The 16,642-nt window shown below is 44.6% G+C and overlaps 1 protein-coding gene across 1 annotated transcript in view; it reads left to right on the top strand.

Annotated features, from left to right (window-relative positions):
* Nucleotides 1–1,189: 1,189 nt before the first annotated feature.
* Nucleotides 1,190–16,642, top strand: part of sorcs2 (sortilin-related VPS10 domain containing receptor 2) — a gene marked incomplete at its 5' end in the record, with an annotated part of 233,961 nt that continues 218,508 nt past the window's right edge. The window contains one exon of the mRNA XM_079295420.1: nt 1,190–1,528. Coding sequence (XP_079151546.1) covers nt 1,190–1,528 — 339 coding nt within the window. The remainder of the gene's footprint in view (nt 1,529–16,642) is intronic.

The following is a 16,642-nucleotide window of genomic DNA, read 5'->3' as shown; positions in this document are numbered from 1 at the left end:
TTGGTTGGTGGCCTATTGTGACGACCCCTCCCTTCCACCAGGGGTCTATGTCCTGTTTGTCTTTCTGTCTTTCAGGTTGTTGCTAATCAGCTGCCAAGACACACCTGAGCCTGGTGGGAGTGGCAGGTATAAAGGCCCCAGCTCCTCCTCTTTGGCCCCTCTCCTCTCCGACTCGCCCAGGCTGACACAGCTGCCGCTTCATTTGACTGATTGTTTGTTTTGTTTATTTGTTCGTGAGTCTGTTTATTAGTTTTATCACTCGTCTTGTCTTCCTTATGTTGCAGTCTCTGAGCCAGGTCGTAACACCAATATAATTTACAAACTATCCTTAGAACCTGTCGTGATGTCTTCGTCTCAGGTCATTGTTTCCTCTGCTTAAATGTAGTTATAGTAATCACTGACGGGTTCTCCTGGATTTAACTTTCGATTGTATTTCCTTTGTATAGCCGAATGCCGTTTGGGATTCAAACTGGCACCCAACAGCCATCATTTCAATGAATAACAGATTCTTCAGCATGGTGCACTTTACGGTACCTGAAGGCAACATCGTTGCACTGTTACAGGTCGCAGAATCTGTCATGCAGTTATTACTCTAACATGATGGATGGAGGACAAATATTTCAGCAAGGGACTCAAAGATGGATAGATACATAAAATACATTTGCTTTACATTTACACCAACTGTTAGATCACTGAAGCTGATTCAATATTGATGTTGTAAAGGTTGAGACATAGTTGCTTCTTGCATACAAGGATTGCCACAATGAGCACGTCTAAGAGCAACAGTTCAGCAGAACAACTGTGTATGTGATTGAACAATAATCAGTTGCAGACACTTGAACGTGTGTTATAGCCGAGAAGTGATTTAAAATAGGCGAAGTCATAATAATGTCATGTTTAAAATGTGAATTCCTTTCATGGGACCCTTCACGAAGGTGTGTAGTCGCAAAGTGCTGCAGTTGTAGGGCAGCAGATGGCTCCACTGCGCCGTTCTGTTGATCCCGCTTGGCACTGAGACGCGTCCACGTTGTTCCCACTGTCTGCCTCCGCTCTCGCTCCCCTCCCTCCTTCCATACCCCTCACTCCCTTTCTCTCCCTCCCTCGGCTTACAGTATACACCTATCTTCCACAAGCATCAGCAGTCTCTCCTTCAGTCTCCGCGATACTCAGCGCTACTACGGCGCAAAACATGGCATTACTGCACACTGAAGAACCGATCTCCGCCGCTGCGCACCTCTGCGTCTTTCTGTTGATCACCTCAGCCTGGATGGCCGTGCCGGGACCCGTGCGCTGTGACAGCGGGGTTTTAGAGGACCGTACGTTTGACATGGGAGGAGGAGACGGAGGAACCTCGCCGGGCTTACCGACGGGCTGTGACGAGGAAGCCGTCGGCGCCGAGAACTCACCCCGCTTCAGGAGAGCGCTATCCCGGGAAAAACAAATTACCCTGCTCAGCAGCTCGTTCGTACTCAAAGGGGATGCGACCCACAACCAGGCGATGGTCCACTGGACAGGAGAGAACAGCAGCGTGAGTGTCCCATAATTGTCCCGTCCCGTCACGATCCGCTGGTTTATGCACCATCACCAACATTCCCTCTTTGTCACCTTCCAGAATCCATCACAGCGCACATCACCAGAAACAAGTGATTTGTCTCGCAGTAGGCTGCGGCTGCAGACGCACTGCTCTCCATGCTTTAAGCATCTATCTGGTGCATGTTGTCTGGCTTTGGTCAGGACTTTTAAAACGTTTTCATGTCAGCGGATCCACAATCAGACACGCTTCCCATTTCATCACATGGTGGCCAGGCTCACGAGCGCTTCTGTTATTATCTGTTTACACTGTGCTGTGCTGGGACAGCATGGTGCTGAGATTACCTTTGTTCCAACTTCCCATTCTTTGTGTTAATACTGTAACACTATTGGATCTGTTTTACTGATGTTCAATGGTGTCCTGGGGAAGTGAGCCACTTTGAGCAGCACAATAAAAAGCACTCATGCAAAGAGTATGGTGACATTCAGAAGTCCAAGGACGCCATTAGCCTGTGAGCGCAGAGACAAGGAGCGCTAAACAGACAGCTGTTTGATTCAGTCACAGAAGCCATGACTCAAATATTGATGGAGCGTTATACGTTCATGAATTTTGCAATGCTTTGGTTATTTGTGGTTTGAAACGCGACTTGGGTCATATGCAAATAGTTGTAGCCTACTTTTATGCCTTAACCGCCAGTGTCTGCCTATGCTATGCTATGTACTCATGCTAATAGCTGTTTGTGATGCCAAAGTAGATTTCAGACAGATACCGATATCAGAAGACATAAGTTCCACTGGGATTGAACAGTGATACCAGCAGGGACACAAGTAGCACAACATCTGATGCATTGACTGAAATCATTACTAATAGTACAGAGACACTGAATTAAGCTCCTATAAGGGGTATTTAAGTGATCATATTGGAAATAAAAGAAGATATATGATATGGTCAGTGTATGAATATTACAGTGATTTTCCTGAGGGCCAGGTCAAGTGAGAGCAGCTACACCATGTAAAAAAGAGCAGTCCTTGTGATGGATATTGAGTGGTAGTGCCTGGTGGGGACATCACTTGCAATCAGAGCCTTTCTGTTAGTAACACATTGCTGTTGTATTGGCAGTGGCTCTGGAGAAAAAAATTACATAAGAGAGAAAATAATCCGACTGTGAAACAGCCAGAAGTCCTATTTTGCATCAAATTTTCTGGAGTTTCATTAAAAATGATTTGGTTAACAATGTGAACGGTGATATTTGCAGGTAACCTTCAATTTATTGGATTAGCAACCGAGGCAGGAGAGATTTCATGTGAAGCTGCTCTAGGCACCGTCACACATTGGTGGGTCCAAGCAGCAGGAAAAACTTGAATTTCAGAAGCCATAAATCTTGTAGATTTGCACAGTATACTCATATTTGCTGCACCTGAGAGGCGGAAGATCGGTTTATTTGAACCCAGATCACTCTTAAACACCAGCCCTATTTTTAGGCCTCTGCTCGAAAATTGCATACCCATACTAAAGATGTTATGTGGGAGTTCGCAGGTAGGACCCAAACGCAAGACCACAGGAGACAGAAGTTACTATGAACAGGTTTTATTTCGAATGTGTGAAGGTGTGGAGCCCGTGGTCCGACACCAGAGTGGCAGAGCGACGGTGTGAGGCCCGTGGCTCGACACCGGAGGGCTGGCAGCTTGACGGCGAGAGTAGTCCGTGTCACACAAGGAGGGCAGAGTGGCGGAGTGTAATCCGTACACACAAGGAGGGCAGAGGACGCCACGGGGTTGACGCGGGTGAAAGACGGTACGACCTGACAACCCCAGACTGCAGGGCCAGAGCTTATGTAGTGCCAGGAGACTCATTAGTGGGCCCTGAGTCTGGTGTGTCAGGCAGCAGGAGGTGATCAGCTGTGCACACTCAAGGGTGTGGCCATGGTCAGACAGGGATCCTGGATCCTGACAAAAGAGAGTGCAGATCTCTAACTACAAGGTCTATTTTAATAATGTTGATGGTATAATACAGGTACAACTTGTGAGACACTTGTTCAGATGTGTAAATATTGTGTACCGTACTTTCCGGCAAATAAGCCGCTTCTTTTTTTCACACGCTTTGAGCCTGCGGCTTTTACAACGGTGCGGCTAATGTATGAATTTTTTCGTAGCTTTGCGCCGCCAACACATTTAACATAAATATGGATGAAGTACCTTTGAAGTTTGACCTACCTCTCACTAGGACTGTTAACAAAAAAGGTTGAACGGCAAGATGCTTTTAACAGTACTAAAGTTGTCTTCTTCTCTGAACATCATAACATGTACGACTCGCAAGCTTCTAAGCTAATTTTAACATTACCGCCAATGGGGAAATGCTAACCGCGATTAGCATTAGCGAATATAATATATCTTCGTACATCTTTTCATGCTTCATACAGACATACTTTCAGACTAAGGTCTCTCAAGGCTACAAACGCAAGAAGTAAAACGAAGCAGCGTGTCTTCTCATTAGAATCTAAAAGCAACGAGGCTATAACTGTTGTTGCTCGTAGCTCGCGCTCACGCTGCTTCGTTTTACTTCTTGAGTTTTCACTGTTAATTTAACATCTCTATTACATGTTGATGTCTCCATGACCAAGCAGATTAGACTGAGGACAACTATAGATGAAAAGATGTTCACTTTGCCTAATATGTAGCTTGACAGAGTTCTCCATGTGTGTCCTGGTGTTCTCATGTTTCCTTACCTCCTCATCCCTCACTCCCTACCCTGGTGTTCTCATGTTTCCTTACCTCCTCATCCCTCACTCCCTACCCTGGTGTTCTCATGTTTCCTTGCCTCCTCATCTCTCACTCCCGTAACTGTCGGTGCTGGATCTGTCCCCGTTGTTTTAAAAAGCGAACTAAGTTATTAGCATGACGTCATCTAGCCAAACCTGTCTGGTGTACAGTAGTGAACCTTTGCATGTACTGATTCCCTTTCCCGCGAGTCTGATTGTGAGGTCAGGCTGATCTGACATCAGCTCTTTGGCTGCAGAATCTCCACCAAAGTTCTCCTCTCAAACGGGTCTTGGAGGAGGAGTGTTCGCCTGTAGAGACTTCTCCTGATGAGAACGCACAACTAGCTGAATCTATTTTAGGGCGCTGATTGGCTAAATTGTATGTCACTCATTTATATCTTTAATCAGCAATTGGCTAAACTGCTTCATAGACCCGCCTCTTTTGGGCCAAAACGATTTGGCCCTCTAGCTGCGCGTTCTGAGACGTGTCGTGCACACAGGCGGAGAGGACGAGCAGGAAAAGCATATATTTTTTCGCAGATATCATATTTTACACATATTACTGGGTACATTCCATAGTTCAAACACACAAATATTGTGTAATTTATGAAGCTAATTTTTTTAATTTTTTAATTTTTTTGTGTTGCTCTTGCCACTGGAGAAACAATAGTTTAATTTATCACCAAAAAAAGATTTTTTTTCTTTTTCTTTTTTTCTTTTAAAGCCAACAATGCAACATTATTTAGGGGGGCTGAAGAACATTTTAGTGGGCTTCAGCCCCCCTAAAATAGGCCTAACGACGCCATTCAACATTGATTTGAATATTATAGGTCTAAGGACATTTCAGGAAATTAGGATATTATTTCCAATAGAAAAATATAAGACAACATCATTGTTCACTGACACAGACATAAACATGCATGCATAGTTTGTGAGTCCCAGAAGACATCCTGCGATGAGTTGTATGACATGATACCAGCCTCCACCATTGAAAGGACTCCCTTTGTTCCTCTCTCTGTTGATGAGCCCCAGGGAACTGAGCTCTATTCGTCTTCCCTCTATTTCTATCTCCTCTCTATGGTAATAAACAGCATCACTATCTGTGTGTGTGTGTGTGTGTGCATTTGTTTCAGTGAGGAAACAGCACTCCACATTTAATTAGGTTTCTCTATTTTGCATGTATCGATTGTTCATGGAGAGACCGACTATACGTGCGAGTCTGTGCGTGTGTTGCTGATCATGGTGGGCTGTCCCACAGTAGCCTCAGTGATTAATGGGACGCTGACAGTCCAAACTCTCTACTACCCTCTGATGCCATGGGGAATTGTGGGTAATTCCTGCCACTTTAAGAGCCCTCCTGTGTGGGAATAAGTGGAAGTAGAAGAACAACACTGAATTTATTAACTCATAAATGTTCAAGGATTTGAAATATATAAAAATGGTGTAAAAGTAAACGGTAATCCCTTGTTCACTGTATGCCTGAGCATCAGTAGATATAACCATGCAGCTTATCAGAACCAAAGATAGTTTGTAATACTGAAATAATGTAGTGAGAACATGATATCAATTTTGATATTCATATTAAATAACAAGACAAAAGTGCAAGCTGCATTGTGTGTCATGTGACCTGGAAGCCACACAGTGCATGTGCCCTATGTATACGATGCCGGCTCCACAACCGCTGAGAGTTCAGGGAGAGGATGTGGACATGGTGGAGGAGTACAAGTACCTGGGTGTCTCCATCGACAGCAGACTGAACTGGCAGACCAACATCAACGCTGTGTACAAGAAGGGGAGGAGTCGACTCTTCTTCTTGAGGAAACTTCGATCCTTCAACGTGTGCAGCAAGATGTTGGAGATGTTCTACCAGTCTGTTGTGGTCAGTGCACTTTACTTCTGTAGTCTGCTGGGGGAGCAGCATTGGAGCCGGAGACACCAACAGACTTAACAAACTAGTTAAGAAGGCCGGCTCCATCATTCGCTGCAAACAAGACAATCTGGAAGAGGTGGTGGAGAGGAGGACACTCAAGAAACTATGATCCATATTGGATAACCCGGACCACCCTCTCCACCACCTCCTGCAGGGACAGCGGAGCACTTTCTCCAACAGACTGATGCAGCTCCGCTGTCACAAGGACAGATACAGGAGAACATTCCTGCCCTCTGCAATAAGACTTTACAATAAAACACTTCTGGCCAAGTCAAACACAAGACTGTAACACTGCTCTGTTGCTGCTGCTGTTGGTGATCTTGTGCACTAATGCTTTGTTATTTTTTCCTACTTAGTTAATTGAATGCGATTCTATTGAGTGTATATACTGTGCATTTTTATTATGTTATTTTCTTAAATGTAATAGGTCCTGCTCTGTTATTTTATTATATTGTATATATTGTGCATTTTCCATACTTCATATTTTTATTTTACTGTGTAACCTTGTTTGCTGCTGCCACAGACACATTCCCCCTTGGGGATGAATAAAGTATACTTCTATTCTATTCTATACAGGAGGAATCACGATAGAGTGGCACAGAGGGGCTGGTCGGGGAGCAAAAGTCATACAAGTGCAACCTTTTTTGAGAGTTAATGCACTTTGATGAGGAGGAGGACATTGTGTAACATATTCCAATTAGCATGATTTACAAAGTTGATACCAGCGAAGGCTGATGGAATATTACTGGTTCCGCAGGTGTTTGTTCATAAACCAAAGCACTGGACCTGATGATGTCACTATCGGAAAAGATGAGGAATCACCAAAGTTATTCGATTTCATCCTGAGGGGAACATTAATGTCTGACCCAAATGCACTTATTGTTGAGGCATCTCACTCTGAACTAAAGATGGCAGCTTGCTAGTACAGTTGTGAACGGTGAGGGCATCAATGAAGCACGTTCCAGATGTTGTGCCAGTCCATCCAGTAGGTGTTGAGATATTACAGGATGATCATTGGTCTGAATCGATTTGTCATCACCATTTCTCTTCCTTATCTTCCCCTGCCTTTGTTGCCTTTGTTGGGTTCACGGTTCTTTACAGATTATTTTGCTTTCTAACTGCAGACGATATCAGCTGATAACACCTTTACCCCTCATCTTCCCCTGCTCTCCACTATGCACTCAGGCCAACACCACCTTCAGATTGCAAGCACTGTTTTAGCCAATCAGGTCAAAGGAGAATCTGCCTGCAGGATACATCGAATCAAAACGTGCCATTGGTTGAATTGAAACAGAGTCCGAAACGATAATGTTTTATCATAAGGTCCGATATTTGCATGGTAGATCATGGCTCATGCAGGTGTGTACACACATGTAAGCGGTGTGCTCTGTGTCTCCAGTCACACACGCATGCATACACACACACACGATCTAGCTCTTCAGGGTCCTGACTTCATGTAAAAGGCATTTGTTCACGCTTTGCACACCGAGTAGACGCTTCATTTGGCCTCTAGTTGTTCTGTGGTGGAACATTGTTTGCACATGTGAAGAGACGCTTTCTTTGTCATTTATCTCTTCTGTCCTCATTCATCCTGCTTAAGAAGACACTCCAACACCAGACTAACTCATCAGACGTGTTTCTTTGGTTCTCTTGTTTGTTTGTTTGTTTCTCTTGGTTCTCTTGTTTGTTTGGTTCTCTTGGTTCTCTTCTTAATGTGAATCCTCCACTGCAGCATGTTGGACTTGCTGGATGGCCATCAGGACACAGAGGCTCACTTGAGCCTCCCATCTATCATGTCCTGATGAAGGCTTGAAATATATCGTATCCAGCCAACATTGGCCTTTTGAAAAGATGCAGGTTAAAGGAATACTGCACCAAAATATTGTATTGTTAACTGCATTGACTTGCATTGCATTAGTCTGGTCAAAGTTATAGTTGTATTATTTCATGACATATAAGTCGTTTTTCATGACAGTGACAAAACGATGTGGGAAAGAACAGAATCCATAATTTGAGCTGTTAAGACGTCGATTTTAAACCTGCTCAGGTATAAAATGTCAAAGTCACTGGCTTTGATTGCAGCCAATCACCTTCTCAGCAGAGCGAATGATGCGCTGCAGTCTGCCCTTGTCCTTGGCTGTGGCTGCAGCGTACCAGATGGTGATGGAGGAGCAGAGGATGGACTCAATGATGGCTGTGTAGAAATGCACCATCATTGTCTTTGGCAGGTTGAATTTCTTCAGCTGCCTCAGGAAGTACATCCTCTGCTGAGCCTTCTTGGTGATGGAGCTGATGTTCAGCTCCCACTTGAGGTCCTGGGATATGATGGAGCCCAGGAAGAGGAAGGACTCCACCACGTCGACGGGGGAGTCACACACAGTGATAGGGGCTGGTGGGGCTACGTTCTTCCTAAAATCCACAACCATCTCCACTATCTTTAGAGCGTTGAGCTCTAGGTTGTTCAGACCGCACCAGGTCACCAGATGGTCAGTCTCCCACCTGTAGGCGGACTCATCCCCACCAGAGATGAGTCCAATGAGGGTGGTGTCATCCGCGAACTTCAGGAGTTTGACGGACTGGTGACTGGAGGTGCAGCTGTTGGTGTACAGGGAGAAGAGCAGAGGGGAAATAACGCAGCCTTGGGGGGAACCGGTGCTGATGGTCCTGGAGGATGAGACATGTTTTCCCAGCTTCACGTGCTGCTTCCTGTCGGACAGGAAGTCTGTGATCCACTTGCAGGTGGAGTCGGGCACGTGCAGCTGGGAGAGCTTGTCATGCAGCAGAGACGGGATGATGGTGTTGAAAGCAGAGCTGAAGTCCACAAACAGGATCCTGGCGTAGGTTCCTGGGGAGTCCAGATGCTGGAGGATGAAGTGAAGGGCCATGTTGACTGCGTCATCTACAGACCTGTTGGCTCTGTAGGCGAACTGCAGGGGGTCCAGGAGTGGGTCGGTGAGGGTTTTTAGGTGGGACAGGACAAGGCGTTCAAAAGACTTCATGACCACAGAGGTCAGGGCGACGGGCCTGTAGTCACTAAGTCCTGTGATCCTTGGTTTTTTAAGGACAGGGATAATGGTGGAGACCTTGAAGCAGGCTGGTACATGGCAAGTCTCCAGTGAGGTGTTGAAAATGTCTGTAAACACCGGAGACAGCTGGTGAGCACAGTACTTCAGGGTGGAGGGGGAGACAGAGTCCGGGCCGACTGCTTTGCGGGGATTCTGTTTTGCGGGGGTTCTGTGTTTCTAGGCCTAGTCGTAGTAATCCTTGTATTATATACATATATTTAAACATCTGAGTTCATAAAGGTTATGTATAGTTAAGTTCATGACAGCCAACTCTGTTTGCAATTCTGTTAGTTTCCTGCCATATGAACTGGATGTTACAGTAATTACACACATACACACATCTATAGTCTCCCTCCGGTCCTACTGCTGGTTCATGCAGCTTCTCAAGTGTTGCATTGTGGCAAAGTAATTCTACCAAAGCACAACATGAGCAATGTGATCCCTGAGCTTCCTCCTGATACAGATGAGCTCTTTGTTATTGGAACTCATTTCTGTTCACCTGAGAGGTGAAGAGAGGTGAAGAGGGGTGAAGAGAGGTGAAGAGAGGTGAAGAGAGAAGGGTGAATGATGGAGCGTTGAAGCCTCTTTGGAATAACGCATGTAAACACAGGCAGTGCATCACTCAGGTAATGAGATTCTCTGCTAAATCAAAAGCCTCTCAGCACCTGAGGAGGACAAACAGAGCGCTTCCCAATGCTCTCTTTCTCACACACACTTTCACTCCTGATGTATTCCTGTTCCTTACTTCTCTCCCATCCTCCTCCCCTTCTCCCCTTCCTGTCCCCTTCTCCCCTCTGCGCATTTTGACAGGTAGTTTGTATGCAAATATGTCGTTTGGAAGACCCTTCTGCCCAGAACACACACACACACACACACACACAGAAACCTGTGGGGGTTCAGAGCTGGCATGTTGAGGTGAACAACTCTCCAGTGGGCAACAGAGGCTGGCAGAGGAAGCTTGTTTATCCCTTTTTAATTAATTGTGTGTATTCAACAACAGGCCCAACTGGTTCTTTCCTCTCTTTCTCTGTTTAATCCCTCTTTTCATTATCATCCTTTTCTTTTCATTTCCCTCTGAAAAATAGCGTAGCACAAAAAACACAAGCCGATTTCCAGAGAGTGGAGTTCCTCTCTCTCTCTCCGTGAGACGTCTCTGCAGGCCGTGTTGTTTTGTTTGACGATTGGAGGTCATTGTTATACATGTGGTGTTTCTGTATTTCGAGGTATTTGTGTTGTAAAGCACTGGAACCTAGTTCCACAACATGACTCATCAAATCAGTCAAAACTAAGATCAGGTGTCAGATGTCAGGATGATCTGAACAGATTCACATCTGTAAACCCTTCTGAGAAAGCTCACACACACTGAAGAATGAACAAGACCAGGCAACTACTAGATGTTTCCTTTGGAGGGCATGGTGTGAATGAACAATAGGGTTTATTCCAGCACTCTGTGGTCTCTCTGGTCTCTGTGGTCTCTGTGGTCTATCTGGTCTCTCAGGTCTCTCTGGTCTCTGTGGTCTCTCTGGTGTCTTTGGTCTCTCTGGTCTCTCAGGTCTCTCTGGTCTCTCTGGTCTCTGTGGTCTATCTAGTCTCTCAGGTCTATCTAGTCTCTCTGGTCTCTGGTCTCTCAGGTCTCTCTGGTCTCTGTGGTCTATCTAGTCTCTCTGGTCTCTGGTCACATTTCTCTTTTTGGAGAATGTCATGTGAAATGACTTCTCTGAGTACCGCAATGTTGCTGCTCTTCTTTCTGTTTCCTCATCTCTCCGCCCGTCTTTCACGTTGTGTGTAAACCTCACTTGAGTCAGGAAACTTGTCAGAATACTCATTTGATTGAACAAAGTGCCGTTAAAATAGAAGTGCTCTGTCAAAATGGAATAATTCTCAAATATCTATGGGTTTTAGGTCCTGAGTCCGGATACAACGGTGTCTGGGTCCGGATCCAGACCATGTTCCGCCTATTAGGGACCCCTGGTCTAGAGTTTTGCAGTATGTCTCTCTTTGAGGAAATCTGCAATGCTGCTTTTTAAATGACATCATCTCGTAAGATATTGGGTCACTGTCGGACCTCACCTTATTGTTGACCAGGGGCCTGTGCACTGTAAACTACAGCTCAGTCAGAGCAACATTAGAGCAGGAAGTATTCTGGATGATGAAACATGACGCTGTATTCCTCTTTGATGCCTATGCTTGTATGTATGTGTTGCCGTGTCACTGCGTCTGTCCCGTTGCAGTGGTCCATGTGAAGAGGACAGTGATGTCTGCTGTGTCACAGCCTTGTTAAACCCATCCCCCCATCACAGCTCGTCTTTCTCACAGCTCCTTTCAGTCACGGGCCATTCAGAAGCAAAGGAACACAATGTCTGATCGGTTTAAATCAGAAGTACTCTTGGAGGCTACTTTTAATGGAGCGCGTTTGCATACTTCATCTCTGTCATGGTTTTGTTGCTCTGCTGGGTTTTTATTGTCAAATGAAAAAGGGCACATTTTCCCTTTATTCTTTCCTCTTTCCCTCATAAATCCCATCACTAGAACTGGCGTCACGCATGGCTACCAGTTTCCAAGAGCTGCCCTTATTTCCCACTCAGCTGCTGACACTGGCCTAACACTCAGCGTGTTTCGACACAAAGGGGGGGGGGGGGGGGGGAGATGTGTGTTCTAAAAAATGGCTTGTATGGTTTATGGTTCTGGCATGTGTCTCTCTCTACATCCGTCACAATGGCTGCCAGAATCCCCATGACCTCTGTAGGAGCCAAATTGAATGTGATGTTAAATATTCATTTGTATTTACATGTTTAACTGTAATCACATCTGTTTCTACCGTGAATGTTACAAGGATGTCGTTATAATTTGTTATAGTAAGAAATACACGTAAGTGACAGATAACTGGCCCTTTAAGGACACTGCGACAGTTACTGACGGTTGTGAGCAATATCTGATGCAGTATGGAGCCGCAGAGTTTTCCGACCGTGTTTGGGATCGTGTTATGAAACGTGTTAAAGGGAACGATCTACGTGGATAACCTGTGGATACGTATAGTAGGTCGAAGTAATCAGCATACTTTTAGGAGAAAGGAAGTTGATTGACTGACTTGTACGAAGGAAATGGATCAATAAAACACGTATTGCTTTTCATCTACGAGCGGCGTCGGTGTGAGATATGTGCAAAAGACAAGAAACACGCGTCAACTAAAGGTTTACTTACTGCTAAAGATTTGGACGCTACAACCTCATTCTCACTCGCATCGCTTCAGCTAGATAGAGCTCGGCGGTGGCTCATCGCCGATGAATGCAAGACGCCCGGTGCATTTTCAAAAAGGGTTGGAGATTGTCGGTCGCCGTGCAGAGAGTGCACATAAGTCTGCCTGTGTGTGAACATGGTGGACTTTTATGGGAGCAAATCGTCTTAGCGTGAGCTACAGGACTCCGTGAGGATCTCTTGAATTAATCAAACTGAGCAGCAGACAGTGGTGCACCGTGGAACGTTTCCACAGACTTCTCATTCTAATTAATACGTTGTAGCTTTAGGATGACAGCAGCGATGTTGAGTCAAGGTTTTCAGACGAACAACTGAATAGACCGATAAGTCTGTTGAATGCAATGTTCTCTGTTGAGCCTTTCAGACATGTGACCCATTTAGTAAACGGTCTTACATCAGAGCCAAAATCAAACCTGATCCAAGACCACAGCATTAAGTTGATGGTGTTCCCCCTGTTGTTTCAGCTATGTTCTTTAAACCTTTAAGCTGAATGATACATCAGAGTTTGTGTGTTTTGGACCTCAGTCAGGATACAAAATGAAGTGATCAGGCGTGCTGCTGGGTAGAGAGGAGATAAAAAGGTTTCCTCTCTAAAATCTCCCAGGCTGCTCACTTTCTATCCTTCTCTCTTCTCTTTGTGAGAGGAATCTGCACATTTCCAGTCGGTCTCGTCTGATTTTACACTCCGTCATTAGAAAGCCTTACCTGGGGCTGAGATCCATCTTGATGAGAAGTGTTGGCAAACCCTCACCTGAACTCTCACCATGCACCTCTTTCTCCTGACCTGTGACCCTGCCCTATGCCACGCCTGCATTGTTGAACACAACAGCATTAGCTGTGTATTTAGTCAATCACGGCTGGGAAGATTGAAAGAGCAGGGTGGGGAAATGAGCAAAGCGCAATGAGGAAACAACCGTATTATGCGAGTGCCTTCAGTTCGCCCGTACCGTACAGTTGGTACCGTAGCGTGAGCGGCTCCTGCCCTGTGTCTCGGCGGGGAAGTCTTTCACACCTAACACAGCGGTTACTCCGTCGGCTGTCCCTCCTGAGGATACACGTTCCTCTTGGAGGTGTCGGAACAAGACCTTCGGCCTTCATCTCACCCCGTAGCTAAATCGTTAGGATTTTGGAATTAATTGTCTTCTTGTTACGGCTAATGCGGAGCTGAGGGGGCGGAGCCACATTTCCTGAGACATTTCTTGAGAACACCCATTGTTGTTACGACAGATCAGCTTCCATAAATCAGTTTTATGATTTTAGTTGAGTCACCGGAGCCCCCTGTTCTCTGAATGCATCCTTAGAGTAAGTACATTGTACTTTTTTGTTTCTCATTCATTTTATTGAAGTATAATTTTGCTGGTTTTGCAACAAAATGGAACAGAATACACTGTTTCCAAATTATTACTTTTATAGTCATTTATAACAATCGGCTAAAATAATGAAAATAAATCATCTGTTTTATTATGTCACTACTTTTTAATTCATTTTTGAACTTTGCCATAACAATGAGATTAATCGCAGAAAAATCATGACAGTTGAGGTTTTTTTTATTTTTATTGAAAGACAAGAGACAATACATATACAACAAGAGGATGACAAGAACAGTGGGATAAAAGCCAGCAAACATCCGATAGTCAGTCATGTTAGTGCACCTATATGCTGACATTCACCGTAAACGCATTTAAACGGCACAGATCGGGAGCGAGTGAAGGACTTTGAAAGTTAGCGGAAACATTAACATGAGACAACATCCGGTTTCTTCAGACGAACATCCGGTTTTCAGAATAAGATGCCAACAAAGTATGAATTATATTCACATTAAGTATGAAACATGCTACCTGCATCTCGTGAATCAAATGTTATTGCCCTTTTGTTCATATAGCAGTACTTTTAAAATAAAAGTGCGCAATACACTACTTTTGAATTCATTGTTGAACTTTGCCATAACAATGCGATTAATCACGATTAATCACAAAATATCCATGCGATTAATCGCGATTAAATATTTTAATCGTTGCCCAGCACTAGTATGTATATGTATATATTACGTTTTAGTAATTGGTGTACTGCAATATAAAGTGAGATTATTGTATCTATGGAAACTCGGATTAGTTACTCAATTTCAAAATACATAGTTTATATTTCTTCGTTCAAAGTTAGGGCTTGTGGTGCAGTCTTTCCCAAGATACACTACCCAGCTGCTCAGAACACAATGAGGTACTCAGCTGACTAATGCTGTCCAACAGCAGCTTTGTGGACAGTAGTGTCGGGTCATCTCTGCACATTCTGCTTGGTGACACTGACCCATTCTGGTATTCTCTGTCCCACATAGGCTTTGTCTCACATTGGGACACCATCAACACGCCACTCTCTGTCTCTTTCGTTCAGATGAAGCCCCCCAGTTCATGCAGCGGTTAACGCAGCATTGTTTATGATGACATGGGGGTCAATTGAGGAGCTGCCTTCCCCCAAAACAAGGCACCTTCAATCCCCTGTGACGAGAAACCCTTCGGACAATGGCTCTTTGTAGAGGCTGAAACAGGTCTACCTTTAAAGGCCTACCTGTCCAGTAACACCTGTAATTAGAGTGGGGGCCCTTGGGGGTCATTGTATAACTGAGCTGAGCTGTGATGATAGCACCTGTGGAGTGACCCGGAAAATGCTGAAAGACATTTTTACTCCTTCGATGTTGGATTGAAGGGATTTTATTAGGCAGAAGCGGATTCCTCTCTGGGTTTAGATGCTGAAATAGTTTCACTTCTAAGTTGCGTAATATATTTTTAAATGACTGTTTTGTTAAATTGGGGACACAGTGTTCCCTGAGCTTGTTACATGAAAACACCTGAAAGGGAAAATCTGTAGGCTGCGCATCTTCAGTCTGTTGGTTGTCTGTTATGCATTCTCAGTGTGGGCTGCCTCTGTGGGCGGAAGCTCTTCCTTTGCTTTCCTTCCGTCTGCTGGGTACTCCTTCCTCCTCCTCAACAACTTACAACTCTCTAGTGTCATCACTCACATCCAAGCAGAAAGGGACATATTCACACCCACGTGGAGTTATGTTCATGTATAGTTCCCAAAAGAAAAAGAATGCCTTTTCTTTTTCATATATGACATCAATGTAGCTCCTAACCATGTGCAGGACATCATGTATTGGCCCTTTCTGTTCTGTAACACAGCATGAACTGAACATAATTAAAGTAAACACCATTTGAGAGTGGAAGGCTCTGAATTCCCCTGCTTGATCCTGATTACAAGTTGTTGCAGCGAGTTTGAATTGAGCATTGAGATGTTTGTGTAGTGTCGTGTCCTCGGTGTGTGTTTGCCAGCATGAACGTGTCGAAGTACATTTGGGGTGACTGTGGCTCCGTGGTAGAGCAGGGTCATCCTGCCACCAGAGGATCCCCAGCTCTGCTAGTCCATGTCGATGTGTCCTTGGGAAAGATACTTAACCCCAAGCTGTGTCTATGGTGTATGAATGTCAGTGAGTCCTGATTGGCAGGTGGCACCATTGTATGAATGGGTGTGAATGTGTGAATGATGACATGTAGTATTAAAGCTCTTTGAGTGGTTGGAAGACTAGAAAAGCACTCTACAAGTACAAGTCCATGTAATGATACTGTATCCGAACATGCATGTAAATGGAGAAATTGTTTCGTTGTTCAGTGTGTCTGATGGTGAAAACTGGAATATTGCACCAGTCAACTGTGACAATTGAAGAAATTGAGAAAGAAATAGAGAAAGGAGGATTTGGAATAGAGTGGAAGTATCTGAGAAGAATAATACTCCTAGATTTAAAAAGAAGTCAACATTACCTGCCAACAGTCCTGCTGATGCGTGAACAGTATGAATATGCTAATTAGAGTTACACCGTGCAGTTGCAGCTTCATTGTAGATCTTGAATATAACATGTGTGAAATAATACAATGTGCAAACAGTGAAACGACGTCAGACTGTCAGACCTCATGCAGAAATGTTTAGCCCCAGTGAGCTGAAACAGAAAGACAAGCTGTCACTTCACAAACATGGAGGTATAGGATTGATCTATTTCTTGAGAAATATGAAGTGTCTTCCACCAAATACCATGTTGACACACTCTTTCTATATAT

The sequence above is a fragment of the Melanostigma gelatinosum genome (genome assembly GCF_949748355.1).
Source record: "Melanostigma gelatinosum genome assembly, chromosome: 23".
In the NCBI taxonomy this organism is placed as follows: domain Eukaryota; kingdom Metazoa; phylum Chordata; class Actinopteri; order Perciformes; family Zoarcidae; genus Melanostigma; species Melanostigma gelatinosum.
The sequence above is the reverse complement of the archived record's forward strand: the minus strand, read 5'-3'. Positions and strand labels throughout refer to the sequence as shown.